The sequence below is a fragment of the Enoplosus armatus genome, chromosome 19 (assembly GCF_043641665.1).
Source record: "Enoplosus armatus isolate fEnoArm2 chromosome 19, fEnoArm2.hap1, whole genome shotgun sequence".
Taxonomy (NCBI): Eukaryota; Metazoa; Chordata; class Actinopteri; order Centrarchiformes; family Enoplosidae; genus Enoplosus; species Enoplosus armatus.
The window spans coordinates 20,749,003-20,765,281 of NC_092198.1; the positions used below are offsets into that span (position 1 = coordinate 20,749,003).

At 44.7% G+C, this 16,279-nt stretch overlaps 1 protein-coding gene across 1 annotated transcript; it reads left to right on the forward strand.

Annotated features, from left to right (window-relative positions):
- Positions 1–732: 732 nt before the first annotated feature.
- Positions 733–3,122, forward strand: pcare2 (photoreceptor cilium actin regulator 2). The gene is made up of 3 exons (XM_070926366.1): positions 733–1,915; positions 2,441–2,992; positions 3,076–3,122. Exons 1-3 carry the CDS (start codon positions 733–735, stop codon positions 3,120–3,122), a joined length of 1,782 nt encoding a protein of 593 aa, XP_070782467.1.
- Positions 3,123–16,279: the final 13,157 nt, after the last annotated feature.

Sequence of the window (16,279 nt, forward strand, 5' to 3'; positions counted from 1 at the left end):
ACCCGATGAGTGTCTAGCATGACAAGAATTTCTGCTGTTGAACGGGCAGAGAGAAGATCACTATCTTACTGTACTCTTTAAAAAAAAAAAGAACTGGCGACTTTGGGCAACTTTACCCAGCAAAATAAAGTGAGTTTCTGTGTGTGTGTGTGTGTGTGTGTGTGTGTGTGTGTGTGTGTGAGTGTGTGTGTGTGTGTGCGCAGATACACCGAGTGAATCTGGACATTTCTGGCAATCTTATTACAGCCTTCAAAAAACAGAGTTGTTTATGTCTTCAGTGAACCCAACAGTTGCACACGTAAACTTTACCAACAGCACAGTGGATGAGGCTAAAAACACCACCTGACAAACTTGGCTCTGATTAACCTGATGAGCTTAAAGTCTTACATGCTTGTGTGTTGCGCAAGCCTGTGTGTGTGTGTGTATTGATGCACTTAATGTGACCATCTGTGCATGCTGAAGGAGAGCGAGGGAAGAAACCCCCAAATCCATCTTATCCTCTCAGCTCCTTACCATCGCAAGCCCTGGTAGGTAGTCAGCTCACTTGAAAGGTGTCTTTCTCTGCGCTTGACGAGGAGAAAGCCTCAAATGAGAGCCATTTTTGGAGGGTTCTAGAAGATCTCGTCGAACCAACTACCGAGATTCTTACCTATGGATTTACACTTTGGCTTTAACTTTTTCTCCTGACAAATTCTTCTTCAAGCTTTTCTTGAATCCCATTCGAATGCAAAAATGGGCTGCTCTCCATCCAAGGGGAAGTTATTTTCAAAGCCAGAAAGTCCTGGACCTCAAAAGGCACCGCTGGTTGAAGCACCACAGAACGGCGTCCATTCTAGAACTGTAGAGGAGGAGAGCAACTGTTTGAAGGCCGATGAGAGAGAAAATGAACTTCCACTCCCCACTGAAGACCATCCTACAAAAGAGGCTGCGCGGTCTCAGTTGGCCTCCAACGCAACAGCCGCCCAAAACGCAGAGGACATTAAAGTAGCAGAGGTGAATGATGTGATGTCCGAAGAAATTGTCAATGAGGCTGTTCAAATAGGTAAGAAGACAGAGAAAAGAAAGAAAAATAAAGGCAAGAGACGGTCTTCCGAAAAGCAGAAGTCCTCTATTGTCCATGCAAAGGTGAACTTCCCACCACATATGGTGAGAGCTCACCAGGCAGCCTACGCCTTTCTGAACCCAAACATCTCCAAATATGAGACCCTGTTGGGCCTGCTGGACCAGGCCGCCCAGACTCAGTTGTCCCTCCAGCCCATGATGTCTGCTTTGGTGTTTCGCTTTGAGGAAATCAACCAGGCTCTCGAGGAGATGGCTGAGGAGGGGGAGCTGATGTTAAAGGAACATGGGGACTACATGGCCTTGCCTTCTGGGATGCTGGGCCCAGCTGTTATGCAAGCTAAACCTAGTACTGCCATGACCAGCCCCCCTGATCCACCTCCAGATCTGTTACAGCAACTGCTCCAGCATTCAACAGAGAAAATGAGGCTCGTGGGGGGCTCAGTCCAGACACTGGGTGACACCACACTTAAGGAGGCAGTGGAGTATTTTTCTTCCCTTTCCAAGATGCTGGTTGAGAAGCTGCAGGCCAAGCAAGCAGCGGAGCAGAGGTTGGCTCAAGTGCTCGCACGGGTAGAGGGGGCTGCCATGAGGAAGTCTAACCCTGAGGATTCAGCACTGCACAGTGAGGACAGTGGTATTGGGGGAGAAAATGAGAGTCTGACAGGGTCTGAGAGGCACCGCCGCCACAGAGGGAGTGCTGGATCTGGAAGTTGTGGGTCTGGAATCAACATTCGTGGTGCATTTGATACTAATTTACCCAACCTGGTAGGCCATAATGAAGATGATGAAGAGGACGAGGAGGAGGAGGAGGACGATGATGATGATGATGATGAAGAGTATGAGGATGATGTAGGTGATAGGCCTGAAAGGAAGAGGTCGAACTCTTCCCCACCTGATCCCAGTCAACCTCTTCCCTACGTGTGTGCAAATTACATGCAGGATCGGCAGCCTCCAGTCAAAAGACCCCTGACTGCTGTCACTGTAACCAAACCTGAACACTCTTCAACCACCAGATGTGTAAACATAGTATTGGAGCTACAAAAGAGCCAGAGGGACTTGAATCAGCGTATGAAAAAGATGGCTGAAATCCGAGGATGCAAAGAGTTAGCAGGGCCTCACTATAACCTGTATAGAGCTGGACTAAGACGGCATTCATTAAGTGATTCATCAGGTGCACAAAAAGGCCCCTTCAGAACAAATCAATCAGCTTGTTCCTTACCAGTTTTAGCCCCCCAACCACCCAAGCGCCAGTCTGTCAGAAGGCTGATAAATACCTTTAGCCAAGGGGTTGATGGAAGACCAGGGCAGAGCCTTGCTAATATTCCACCTCATATCAGGAGGCCCCGGAAAAGTGACATCTTTCTGTTATCTGACACAGTAAATGGAAATGAGGGGGGTTTAGTCATCAATGGCAACAATAATAACAACAGCTGGCCTGACAGCAGGGATGACCTGGATGTAGACAACCTACCACCTCCGCCGCCCGAGGTTCTGATGGACAATTCCTTCCAGAGTACTCAGGGCACACCAGGAAATGAAGAAAGGTCGCAGGAAGACTCAGTTCGGAGTCTCCCAATGATAAATCAAAACACCGGAGTCTCCCAGCGCCTGAGGGCGTCCGTGCAGAATGTAGAAGTGCTGCCAAACCGAGCCAGTGTGAGGCCAAGATCGATCAGTATCTTACCTGCCCGCCCTGTCAGGCAGGATGCTGTAATGGGGGCGCAAGATGCAGAACAACAACCAGAAACTGATCTAGATCCAGAAATGGAGAAGGCTCACTGTCTCTACCAACAGGCACGTAAGATCATTCACCTGCACAATGCAGCAGAATCTCCTGACAAGAGGAATATTGCAGAACTGAGTGGAAGAAAACCTTCACCCGTTCAACTGAGAATGGGCCAGAGACATGGAAGCAATGAATTTTATGAGGGTGAGATGTCCTCTTGCAGCATGCCTGTGACAGCACCACCTGTCTCTAGAGTCCGTCTACCACCATCTTGTCCCTCTGTGCAGCACAGATTTCCAAGCCCTCCTGCGTTCAGACCTCAGACCACCTCTAGGCCCTCATCTCGCCCGGGTTCTCCAAGAATGGTGACACGTGCCACAGAAAACACTGAAGAGATCATTCCATCTGTGTCCTTTCGCGATGCCCGTTCAGTCTTCTGTCCAAGGGAGTCGCAAAACTCTCATACCTGCATCTCCTCTGGAAGTTCTGTGCTTCCCAGACCATGGGGAGAGGTCTCCCGAGGCAGGCTACCCTTGAGAAGGATAGACACCTCTACCCGTCGCACACAATCAGAACAGAGGCCTAGTTTGACTTCCCATTCAGAGTTTTCCAAAGAAGGCAGTTCAGCCACTTGCCAGGCCAAGGAGAGTGAGCCGGTTGCCACAAAATATAGGTAAGTAATATTACAAAGTTGCAGGTACAGGTAAACCTTGCTGGTCTTTGTTCCTGCTTTTATAGAAATAACCATTTCCAAGTATGACTGGACACGTACCAATATCAGTAACACATGGCATTGTTAGTTTAACTTGAGTTTTGAGACAGCTTTTAGATACTATTCGGCAAATCTGATACATACATTTTATATATAAAACACGAGCAGACCTCCATGTAGCTATAGGTCTGCTACTCTATAAAACACTGACAGAATGTGTCAAAATTATGAGATGGAAACGGAGGAAAGGTTAGATCCTTGTGATTAGGGTATTAATCGTGTAATCAAGGCACTCAATAAGGTTAGTTTGACCTTTGGTGGTTGTTTACTTTGAATCTACGCAGATGGCTCCTGACGCAATCAGCTGCCTGCCTTTAAGTAAATGGCATCAGCACATCTGACCATCTGCATTCCCAGCAGACACAAAACAGATCTGACACCACACAACTGGTCTATACACCTCTGTGTTCTGATGCCCTACTTTGCTAAACAAGGCAACTTGTCATTGTAACTGAATCATAAATCATGTGATGCTGGCTACATATTTGAGGAATCATTGGTTCAAGCCTGCCCTCAACTTATATTGTGAGACAATACAAACCAGTATCAAGTACTATGCATAAGACAGCATGTAACAATGTTCTGCTGTCAACAAGGGAGAATTCTCATTAGGAAAAAAAAAAGGTGGAAGGTGAAAAGGGGTTACCACAACACAGTCTCAAGATGGGGTAGAGGCAAGACCCTCGGGGCCCTAAAGTCCCACATTTACTACATGTCAAGTAGCTGCATGTTATTAATTGCAAATTTTTTGCCCCCCCCCCCCCACAAATTTGTATCACTGAGGTACAATATCAACCAAGGCATTATAACTTAAACTGGCACTCCATCTACGGAGTTATTGCACCTCCAAAAAGTTGAAGCCGGAAGCAGCAAGGGATCCTACACTTCCCATAATACCACTTTGTTGCGTCTTTGATGAGACACTCCCTGTCTTTTAAATTCCACAACCCAACTGGTAAAGCAGGCTTTCTGCCCAAAGTGAGTTCTTTTTCTCTATTTTGGCCCCTGTTTTGTGGAGGGGAGGGGGGGGGCGGCCCTGTGTGAAAATCTGGTTTTGAGACATTTTATTTGATATCGTGCTCACTTGGATTCATATTTAGTTTAGTGGGGCGCAGGGCACACCGGGCCAGGAGTCACTATTCCAGAGTACTGGTAGGAGAACTACTTGTCTCTAGGTATCTGGGCGTATAACTAAGCTGCCGTGAATAGCCTCCTGTGAGCTCTGTGCATAATTGGAATTTAGGGGCAAAAGGGTTCATATACAATTCACAAAGGTTGGGAGCGGTGAGGGGATCAACAAGGGCCAGCAGCTATTTTTACACCTGGGCCCCCCTCCCCCCCACGTTAATCCAGCCCTGTTTAGCAGGGGTAAGTCAGAAGCCTGCTCTATTTTAGCCTTTCATTCTTATTTCTTCTGTTTATAACACGGTTTTAAAACGTGTTGATTTATATCCTGCTAAGACTTTTGCTCCTGAAGAGACCGATAGTGGGTATTTAGCCACTCAGCTTTTGTCACAGCAAGTGTTCAGACGCCCGCAGCAAAAGCTTTTCCAAACAGTTTAACTCTGATTCAGACCTACGGCCACAGTGCCCACTGTTATGTTGTGTGTTACCAGCTGCCCCTGGAGAAACCACCTGGCCTAATCCCGATTGGATTAGCCCTCCTATCCCACCTCTCCACCCCTGCGGTTAGGTGAGCTCCTCGGCCTGCTGGCCCACATAATCCACTCAGGCACTAAAACTCCTTTCCCAACCCCCCCCCCCCCCCGCTCCTTTCTTGCTCTCCTACAGGCCGGCCAGCCCTCTGGCGACAGGAGGCGACGCCCAGTTGGATCCGAGTGCCACTGAGACAACAGCCTAAGAGCCCAGCTGCGATTGGCCAGGGTTTCTAAAGTGAAGTGCGACGTGGGAAGGGGATAGAGAAAGGGATAATGGATTAGCAGGATTCTGAGGCTTAGCTGCTTTCTCTTTTCTTTCCTTTCCTGATTAAAGAGGAGACTGGGTTTTAGACACGTTCATAAAATAATGAATTACGTGTTACATTGTCAGACTTGTTCTGTTACACTTTACCTATACGGAGTGTTGAATCTATAATCCACCGTGAATTTGTTTGAAGTTAAAGATACAAATGTACAGATTTTGTCGCGGCAGCCGTCGGCCCAAATTCACGAATGTCCTCTCAACTCGCTGTTGAACCTCAGGATTTGGGGGCGCCATCAGCTGCTATAGCAAAATCAAAGAGTGCGGCTTTGACTTACATGATTTATCAGACGCACTCAAATGTTCTTGTATGTGTTCTTTTTGGTGTTTGGATGGTTTGTACTAGCTTTCTATCTGTGTTAACCATGTTTTCTACCTTGACCGCGTCCCAATAAAAGAGAAAAATCTGCCCAACGCCAGTCTCGTCATGTGTTACCTTGAAACTTTTCATGTTCAGGAGCCATAGTCCCCGCCCAGCGTGTCGTATGGTATGAACTATGGTGTGTCAACATTGTCAACATCACTGACGGTACTTCACAGAGCGCATTTGAAGGGGTTTAGTACTCCAGGGTAGTTTTAGTTTTGGACTTGGGGGACTTCCTAGTCTTTCACATTCCACAACCCCAGTTCGTGAGTGAGGCTTCCTGTTGCTATAAATCTGGATTCTCAAGCCCAAGCCGAGACAACCTCGGTCACATCATCAGTCTTCCTTTTCTCGGCCTTGGCGGAGCTCCTCCAGAGCCACGGAAGACACGAGTAGTACTTAAAGCTGGAGGAGTGCTGCCCCGTGGAGCTCACTTTGCACACACATGTGTTGTGTCGTGACGTACATGTGCTGGACACAAACACGCTCATCAGAACGCCGCTCAATAGCACTACTAGTGGTCAAAACTCCACAGGGTGCCTTTAAGTAACAACCTATAAATAACAAATAACGTTTGTTCCATATACAGTGGCTTGCAAAAGTATTCAGCCCCCTTGAACTTTTCCACATTTTGTCACGTTACGACCACAAATCTAAATATATTTTATTGGAATTTTATGTGAAAGACCAACACAAAGTGGCACACAATTGTGAAGTAGAAAGAAAATTATATATGATTTAAAAAAAAAATTACAAATAAAAAACTGAAAAGTACGGTGTGCAAAAGTATTCAGCCCCCTTTTCTCTGAGTGTAACCAATTGCCTTCAGAAGTTGCCTGATGATTGCTGAATGATCGAATGTTGACCTAATGACTAAATAGAGTCCACCTGTGTGTAATCTAATCTGAGTACAAATACAGCTGTTCTGTGACGGCCTCAGAGGTTTGTTAAGAGAATATTGGGGAGCAAACAGCATCATGATGTCCAAGGAACACACCAGACAGGTCAGGGATAAAGTTGTGGAGAAGTTTAAAGCAGGGTTAGGCTATAAAAAGATTTCCCAAGCTTTGAACATCTCACGGAGCGCTGTTCAATCCATCATCCGGAAATGGAAATTGTATGGCACAACTGCAAACCTACCAAGACACGGCCGTCCACCTAAACTTACAGGCCGAACAAGGAGAGCACTGATCAGAGATGCAGCCAAGAGGCCCATGGTGACTCTCGACGAACTGCAGAGATCCACAGCTCAGGTGGGGGAATCTGTCCACAGGACAACTATTAGTCGTGCGCTGCACAAATCTGGCCTTTATGGAAGAGTGGCAAGAAGAAAGCCATTGTTAAAAGAAAACCATAAGAAGTCCCGTTTGCAGTTTGCCAGAAGCCATATGGGAGACACAGCGAACATGTGGAAGAAGGTGCTCTGGTCAGATGAGACCAAAATTGAACTTTTTGGCCTAAATGCAAAACGCTATGTGTGGCGGAAAACTAACACTGCACATCACTCTAAACACACCATCCCCACTGTCAAACATGGTGGTGGCAGCATCATGCTCTGGGGGTGCTTCTCTTCAGCAGGGACAGGAAAGATGGTCAGAGTTGATGGGAAGATGGATGGAGCCAAATACAGGGCAATCTTGGAAGAAAACCTGTTGGAGTCTGCAAAAGACTTGAGACTGGGGCGGAGGTTCACCTTCCAGCAGGACAACGACCCTAAACATAAAGCCAGGGCTACAATGGAATGGTTTAAAACATATTCATGTGTTAGAATGGCCCAGTCAAAGTCCAGACCTAAATCCAATCGAGAATCTGTGGCAAGATCTGAAAACTGCCGTTCACAAACGCTCTCCATCTAATCTGACTGAGCTTGAGCTGTTTTGCCAGGAAGAATGGGCAAAAATTTCAGTCTCTCGATGTGCAAAGCTGGTAGAGACATACCCCAAAAGACTTGCAGCTGTAATTGCAGCAAAAGGCGGTTCCACAAAGTATTGACTCAGGGGGGCTGAATACTTTTGCACACCGTACTTTTCAGTTTTTTATTTGTAAATTTTTTTTTTAATCATGTATAATTTTCTTTCTACTTCACAATTGTGTGCCACTTTGTGTTGGTCTTTCACATAAAATTCCAATAAAATATATTTCTGTTTGTGGTCGTAACGTGACAAAATGTGGAAAAGTTCAAGGGGGCTGAATACTTTTGCAAGCCACTGTACAGTATAACTGCTACGCATCCCACTGCCCTCCAGTCACCATTAACCCAAATGACTTCTACAATTTCTCTATGGTTCCAACATATTTAGTGGGACGTTTCAGCTTAATTAGGTTCAATTAATAAATAGAAGCTGGCTCAAAACGAGCCGAGCATCGTTCTGGACCTTTGTGCAGAAATGCTGCCACCCATTGTCTTGCAAGAGGACAGGGTCGCGGTGTGGTGTCCACTGCACATATGTACATTCCTTGCATCTTCAGTGTGAGCTTTCAGTCAGTTTGACCAACTCATTTCATCTCTGTTCTCCATACGTTTTGTTTTTTTATTTATTTATTTATTTTTTAGTTACTGCTCATTCGTTTTTCTTGCATTTCAATGTTCAGACAGTAGGTGTCTTAAGGCATGCTAGAAGCTTGGCTAACTGATGAGGTTCTTCTGGCTTGATCGATAAATATAGCTGGGTATCATCCGCATAGCAATGAAAATGTATGGAGTGTTTTCTAATAATATCCCCTAAAGGAAGCATATATAAGGTGAATAGTATTGGTCCAAGCACAGAACCTTGTGGAACTCCATGACTGACTTTGGCGTACATGGAGGATTCATCGTTAACATGTACAAACTGAGATCGATCTGATAAATACAACTTAAACCAGCTTAGTGCGGTTCCTTTGATGCCAATTAAATGTTCCAGTCTCTGTAATAGGATATGATGGTCAATGGTGTCGAATGCAGCACTAAGATCTAACAAAACAAGTATAGAGACAAGTCCTTTGTCTGATGCAGTGAGAAGGTCATTTGTAACTTTCACCAGTGCCGTCTCTGTGCTATGATGAGCTCTGAAACCTGACTGAAAGTCCTCAAGCAACCTATTGTCATGTAGAAAGTCACACACCTGGTTGGCGACTGCTTTCTCAAGAATCTTGGAGAGAAAGGGGAGGTTAGATATAGGTCTATAGTTGGCTAAAACCTCTGGATCAAGAGTGGGCTTTTTAAGAAGAGGTTTAATTACAGCTACTTTAAAGGACTGTGGTACGTAGCCTGTTAATAAAGACCGATTGATCATGTCTAGTAAAGAAGTGCTGACTAAAGGTAAAACCTCTTTGAGCAGCCAGGTTGGGTTAGGGGTCTAAGAGACAAGTTGATGGCTTAGATGAAGAGATAGTTTTAGTAATTTGGTGAAGGTCAATGGGAGAAAAGCAATCTAAATATACATCAGGTTTTACAGCTATTTCTGAGATTCCTGTGTTTGAAGGTAAGGTACCACCTGAAGACAGGAGGTGATCAATTCTGTCTCTAATAGTTAGAATTTTATCATTAAAGAAGCTCATGAAGTCATTACTGCTGAGGGTTATAGGAATACATTGCTCAATAGAGCTGTGACTCTCTGTCAGCCTGGCTACAGCGCTGAAGAGAAACCTGGGGTTGTTCTTGTTCTCTTCTATTAATGTTGAGTAATAGGCTGCTCTGGCTTTACAGAGGGCCTTCCTATAAGTTCTAAGACTATCTTGCCAAATTAAACGTGATTCCTCTAGTTTGGTGGAGCGCCAAACTAGAGGAATCTAGTATTTTTTATTTTTTCCTTTTACTTATTCAATTTTACATTGAAAGTTGAAAGTTTTTGTGTTTTTACGTAGAATTTAATGTCTTTTAACATTCAAGGAAATTAAGCAATTGAACAATCATGTTGAGAATCTGTCATTTCCCATTATATTCATTTACAGATTACAACCTTTATTCCACGTTTTATGGTTTATATTTTTAATAAATTAATAAATAAATTAATAATAATTAATAAATTTCTGTACTTTCATGGCATTTACACTTAATGTAGAAACTTTTTTTGTGTAGCCATTTGATCAATTGTTAATATATACCGCACTAAATGTGCACTTCTGATATTGTAATATATATATATATAATAAAATATGATATATTTACATATATATATATAATATATATATTAGTGCAGCTTTAAATTGTGCACTTCTGTGGCATGAGGTTCACGTTGCATTATAGGACCGATAAATGCAAGTGTGAGGAGTCTTTTTACTATATGCTATCGTCCCTCCTGTTCATTGAGCCTGTGGTAAAGAAGGTCACAGAATAAAATGTCAGCGTGAGCCCCGCCCCCCCCATCCTCTAAATGACTAATGAGCCCCTTTGTTGTTTGCAGCGTTGTCAGTCTCGATACCCTGACGAGGCTGTGAGATGAAAAAGAAAGAGAAGCGCGGAGATGTGCGGCTGTTGGTCGCTGCTGTGAATTGAATCAGATGCTACAGGCAGACCCAGACGCATGCCGCGTGGTCGGGGGCTATTCAGCTTCAGCGTGTCAACTGTGTAAACACTGTCTCCATTTCCAGTTCATGAATAGCAGGCGATGTAAACTGAACATGCAAAATGTCCAATATGGACTGGCTCTAAACCTTTTGCGTTTTCCAAGTGGCCCAACAAGGTTTTCGTTTGGGATCTTTTCATGACAGCCAATCATATTTCCTTTATCTCAGGCTCCACTCCCCTCTGAACGCCCATTCATCCATTTACTCTATTGCTTCTCTCTTCTGATACCTCAAGTGTCTCTGTAATATACTCTTGATTTCTATAGTGATTTCCTAAAAACCAAAAAAAGAAAAAGTGGCAGCTCTTCCAATTACTATAAAGCGGTAACAGAATCTGATCAAATTCAACACAGTGTGTAATGTGTAAAAAAAAAACCTTTTATTTCTTCTATAAACCCCCTCATATCAGCATCATTAACTCTAAATGAATCCACTGATTTTGTACTCTTGACTTACATATACTTTATTTTAGGCTAAATTCGTTTACTGGCACATGATTTGGAACTACTCAGTAATACACAATCTCTGGAAATATGTCACTTTCATTCTGTCAGAACACTTACACAAATCAATTTTTTTTAAAAAGGGGGTGGCTTGATGGTAGAATTAACCTGAAAACAGCCCAGTTTCACGCTGATAATGCCACAGCTGTGTCTACATATCAATATTGGCGGTCAGCAGTAGACATCCGGTATAGGTCGGGTCCTGGTTCAGCAGTGGAGCAATGTTTTCATGTGAGAGGGTTCATTTTGTTTGTACCATGCACACACACACACACACACACACAAGCACATGGGCAATGCGATACAATGCCACTGGCCGACAACTGATGGAGCTAACGCGCTAAAGAAGCATAGTAATGTGCCAACAAAGATGAGGGCTGTGAGTTGGCAAACGATGGACGTAAACGATGAAAATACTTGAAAAAAAATCAAATTTGCAAATAATTCATGAGGAAGGAAATGCATTCACACACACACGATGTGGTTGGGAGGGTAACACTGAATGTAAACATACCTTGTTTGTTTACAAGAGATCTCTACAGGGCGCCTTTAAGGTCGTGGCTAGTCACCATTTATTTCAGTGCTTCGGTGTAATTCCTCTTCCCGCCAACATCAATCCAAACTTTGGATGTCCGCGCATGCACGTTTTCCACGCGTGACGCCATGCTACTGGTTGACAGGAAGGTAGCCCGCTCAAGGGCAAGCGCAGGATTGATCACTTGGAAGGCGTTCAAACGTGCAGGAGGGAGAGGTAATCAACCCCACCCCCCACCCCTCGACTGACAAGCCGTAATGAGAAACGTCAGCTGGATAAACAAATGCGGAGGATTCACACGCAGCCGAGCATCATAAACTTAGCGTATCCATCACGCCCAATGGTGATTTGGTTCCACTGCGCGCAGGTGAAAGCCTCTCAAGCAAATGACATGAAAAAAAACAACAACGCTATACTATAGTGATAATGTTAAACTCCTCTATATAGAGTATTACAACATTTATATATAGTCATATGTACTCTACAAAAGGACTATTCCCCTTGTGCAAATTAAAAAATAACAGTGGAAATCAGCAGTGAGACCATTGGAAGTAGCAATCAATGGGGGGGACTAAAAGGACACTTCACCGAAAAAAAACAAAAACGTTGTCCATTCACAGAAACATGTTATAATTTGGGGGCATCCTCGATCTGTTAATCTGCTAATTGAACGAGGAGGCGAAATGAGGAAGTGGCCCCCAAACCACAGTCAGAAGTACTGTTGAGGACATTCATGTGCAGCATGCGGCCTTTTGAAAGCTTAATGAGGGCGAGTGGGATCGTCGGGGAGCCAAAACAAAGCTTTCAAAATGAAATATATCGAAGGAACTAATGAGAGGACAGATCATCTTTCTTTCATGCCACTAATCACCGCCGAGGTTGAGAGGAAACGCAGTTCGTTTATCACAGGGTTTCATTCGCTCGCAGTCCTTTCAGGACACCCAAAAGGTTTTTTTTTTTGGAGCAGCAGCCCTCTGATTCACCCATCCAACGTCTAACATGAGGTCTGCCAGTAGGCATAAGCGATGCAGCTTTTCTTGTGAATCGAATCAGCTGAGGGGGTCACGTAAAGATGCCAGAAGACAGATGCGAAAATTTCACGAGACGGACGTGCCAGAATGTAAACAAATAGGCATCATAGGGTAAACAACACGGAGGTGTACTTTAGGGTTAAGTTCTCGCCCTTTCAACCAGATCAGTCCTTCAGAGTGGAATGACGGCGTTCCACAGGTGCTATTTCCACCTCTGCAATCAGACATTAAAGTCTGCATTGCACCGTGTTTTGACAGTAGAGGGGCGCCGAGGAGCCGAATGGTTGGGGGCCATTTTTTAAAGTGTAGCGAGGTGCTTTGCGTCCTATCGGGAGCAACTTTTAGGGTTCGGTGTCTTGCCCAAGGACATCCGGAACATGAACCGCCAACCCTGCTCTACCTCCCAAGCAACAGTGCCAACCACTGCACCGCGCCATGCCGCCCTCAGACTGGAAACCCTCAGCCTTTGGTTATATGTCCTATCAGACAGGGTAGATTGGTGTTCCTGGGTCCAAACTATCCTTATTGAACAGTATTTAAGCTTAAATATTTGTGGCGGTAGAAAGGAGGACGATGGCAATCTGGCCAGCAGTAGATATCTATTAGGGATATCTCGCTCACAAGAGTTAGATAGCAGAACCAAGTGGTGCCGTGCTGGCAGGGCGTAATACTACAACGCAGATAGATCCAGACAAAGTGAAAATGTCGGCTGATGCAAATATTAAATTCATTAAACTGCACGCACACGACTACAGTAAGCACTTAAAAGTATCACTGTAGGTCAAAGTTAAAGCAGGAAGTTCGTCTGTTAACTGTGATGGATGATCATAAGCTAAGGCGTTTAAGGCTGCCTTGGGGCACGTTGGCAGACACGGTGGACTGCGTAGGCGGGGATCCGTGCCTTCCAGTTTGATTTGTGTTTGCACCCAGGCACCGGTGTGTCGACAGGAAGCTGTCAAGAGCATGGGACATCACCCTACACTTTGCTTCCCACGAAAATGTGTTCATTTCACAACTTGGGGGAGATTTTGTGGATTTCAAATTTCAAATTTTAAAGCTTTAGCTTAACTAGCTGTACGGGGCCATTTATACTCAATGGTTAATGCATGCTCCATTCTCATTTTAGCAGCTGCACAACTATGACCTCATATTACCCTCCTTAAATCGAATGGTGTCATCAAAACGGAAGTCATCTTTCCGTGTAAACAAAGGAAAAGCTCAGTTGAGTCAGTTCAAACGTCTGCAGTGAGGATGCAATCCGGAGGGAAGGCAAGTCCCGATTGAGAACGACTGCGCTGGACAACTCCTTTAATAAGCTGTGGGTCTTGTTGAGGCTACGCTGAGCTGCTGTCTGAAGCAGTTATCTTGTACACACTCTGACATTAGTTCACAGGTCTGTCTGCAGTGTGAGGCCAGCCTAAAGCAGGCGATTACCAGTGCTTACAACAGTACTGAAACGCACTGTAAGCAACAGGGCTGCCTGTCGGTAACGTCCACGGGTAAAATGACAAAAGATGACACTGTGAAAAGGTAACTGGGTCCAAGGTGTCTGCCGTGATAGGTGCTGAGTGAGCCTTCGTTTGCATAATGCTAAAAATAGACATCTCATGCGGGGAGTGAAGAGGTTGCTGAGCTGAGGACTCAGGAGAGAAGGAGAATGACGAAGTGTCGGCTGTCTTGATTTTTTTTTTCTAATTGGCACATTTATAGGGTTAGTCTATGAAACACCAGAACAAATTTGGGGACAAAATGAGCTCTATCAGTCTAAAGATCAACTCATGTATGTCATTTGTTTATGTACAGGGATGGTCAATCTTTAAAAAAACGATGTCATATCATGGCTTATATAGTTGTGTTGTAATTGAAATATGCTACTAATGCTGTGTGCTTATATTATGAAAGTTCAAAACCATCGATATGGTGGACTGAGCTGTGGGGGCATTCAGATTTATTAGCAATGTCTTTTGCTGTTTGAAAGGCGTCCAGCAGAAGTTAGTCTGACGTTGACTCAACAATAGAAGTGAGTTTGCTTGAGCTTCTCGTCAAAGGAATAGATCAATAGATCTATATATAGATATCAAATGTAGAACCTCAGATACAGGAGAAACAATGCGGACGGCCCTGGAACAGTGGACCAGCTCTTTATCCTTGCAGGGTTACAGGGGGGTCATGGTAGTTTACCCATCCAGTCTACATGTGTTTTGTGGACGTGGAGAAGGCTTACAACCATGTCCCCTGGGGAGTCCAGTGTTGGAGTTGCTACGAGCCAGTCCAGTCCCTATATAACCAAAATGACAGCTGTGTCCATAAAGTCAAATACGTTTTCGGTGGGTGTCGGCCTCTGCCAGGGTTTTCTCTTGTCACTGATTCTGTTTGTGATATTCATTGACAAGGACAAGATATTCAAGGTGCAGCCGGGGAGAGGAGAGTTTCCAGTTTGGGGACCTCAGAATTGCATCTCTGCTCTTTGCAGATGATGTGGTTCTGTTGGCTCCATCAGACTACAGCACGCACCTGGGCAGTTTGCAGGTGAATGCGAAGCGGTCGGGAAGAGAGTCAGCGCTTCCAAGTCTGAGGCCATGGTTCTCTGCCTGAAAAAGGTTGATTGCTCCCTCTGAACTAACCACAGTTAGTTCAATATGGCGTGTTAAAGCATAGGGGCATAAAGCATGTTTTGTTTGGGTGGTGGAATTCCTGCTAGCAGCTTTATTTCAGTTAGTCTTTTTCCACTTGAATATATTGTTTGAATAGTGCAAATGACTTCCTGATTTTATAATGCTCTAATGCAGCATTGTTGGAGCCAGGCGCAGCTGATTTAAAATGACTGCGGGCATGTCGCCACCTGTTCCATGACCCAGCAGAGCTCATTAGCCCTGGACAGACATGAGAAGCAGGAGGCAAGAGTTCGACCTGTGCGGTGAGGTAATGCAACTTGCCATTCACACAGGACTTTGGGTCAATAAGCGGCCTTTTTATCTGATGAGTTATCACGGTAAATAAACGGTCTGGTGACGTCTTCCCACCTATTAGGATCAGAAATTGGGTTTATGTTTGAGCTAATGAGCCGGTTGAACACTGATACTGGGGAAGCGGCTGTCTGATTCAGCTGTAAATTGGCCGGAGAACAATGGTGGAAGGCTCTGGATGTTTGGCCTGCTGTACGGCAGAAAATGTAAACCACAAAAGGCTTCATTATCACCTAGACACATGGATCTATCAATAACTTCCTGAAATTTGAAACACTGTGGACTGCAGTTATGTCGACAGTCTACATACTAACAGATCAAGCTCCACATTTCTCGTAAACATATTTGAAGGAATAGTAGAAGGACGTGGTTCTAGCCAACCAACCAACACCTCTAAACAATAATGTAGAAAGGGGCTGTTTGTGCTTTAAGGAGGAATTACGGGGTGGAACTATTTTCTGGTGAATAACAGCTGGGTGCAGGATCAGATTTTGGTACCTTCGTGCCTGCACAGAGACTAAAAACCAAACCTTTTCTCGCCCACCGTATCTGGCGACCATAGCCAGAGACGCAGCACTGGGCGGACGGATAAACTGTTGTTCTTCACTACATCGTTCCAACATGTACCCCCCCAACCAAAACCATTTTTACCATTTTTTTTTGTTTGTGTACAGATTGAACAAATGAGATGCAACATGTTCATTAGTGAGCTCTAGACGTGTTAGATAGAGCCAGGCTGGCTGTTTCCCCCTGTTTCCAGTCCTTATGCTAAGCTAGGCTAATCCTGACTCC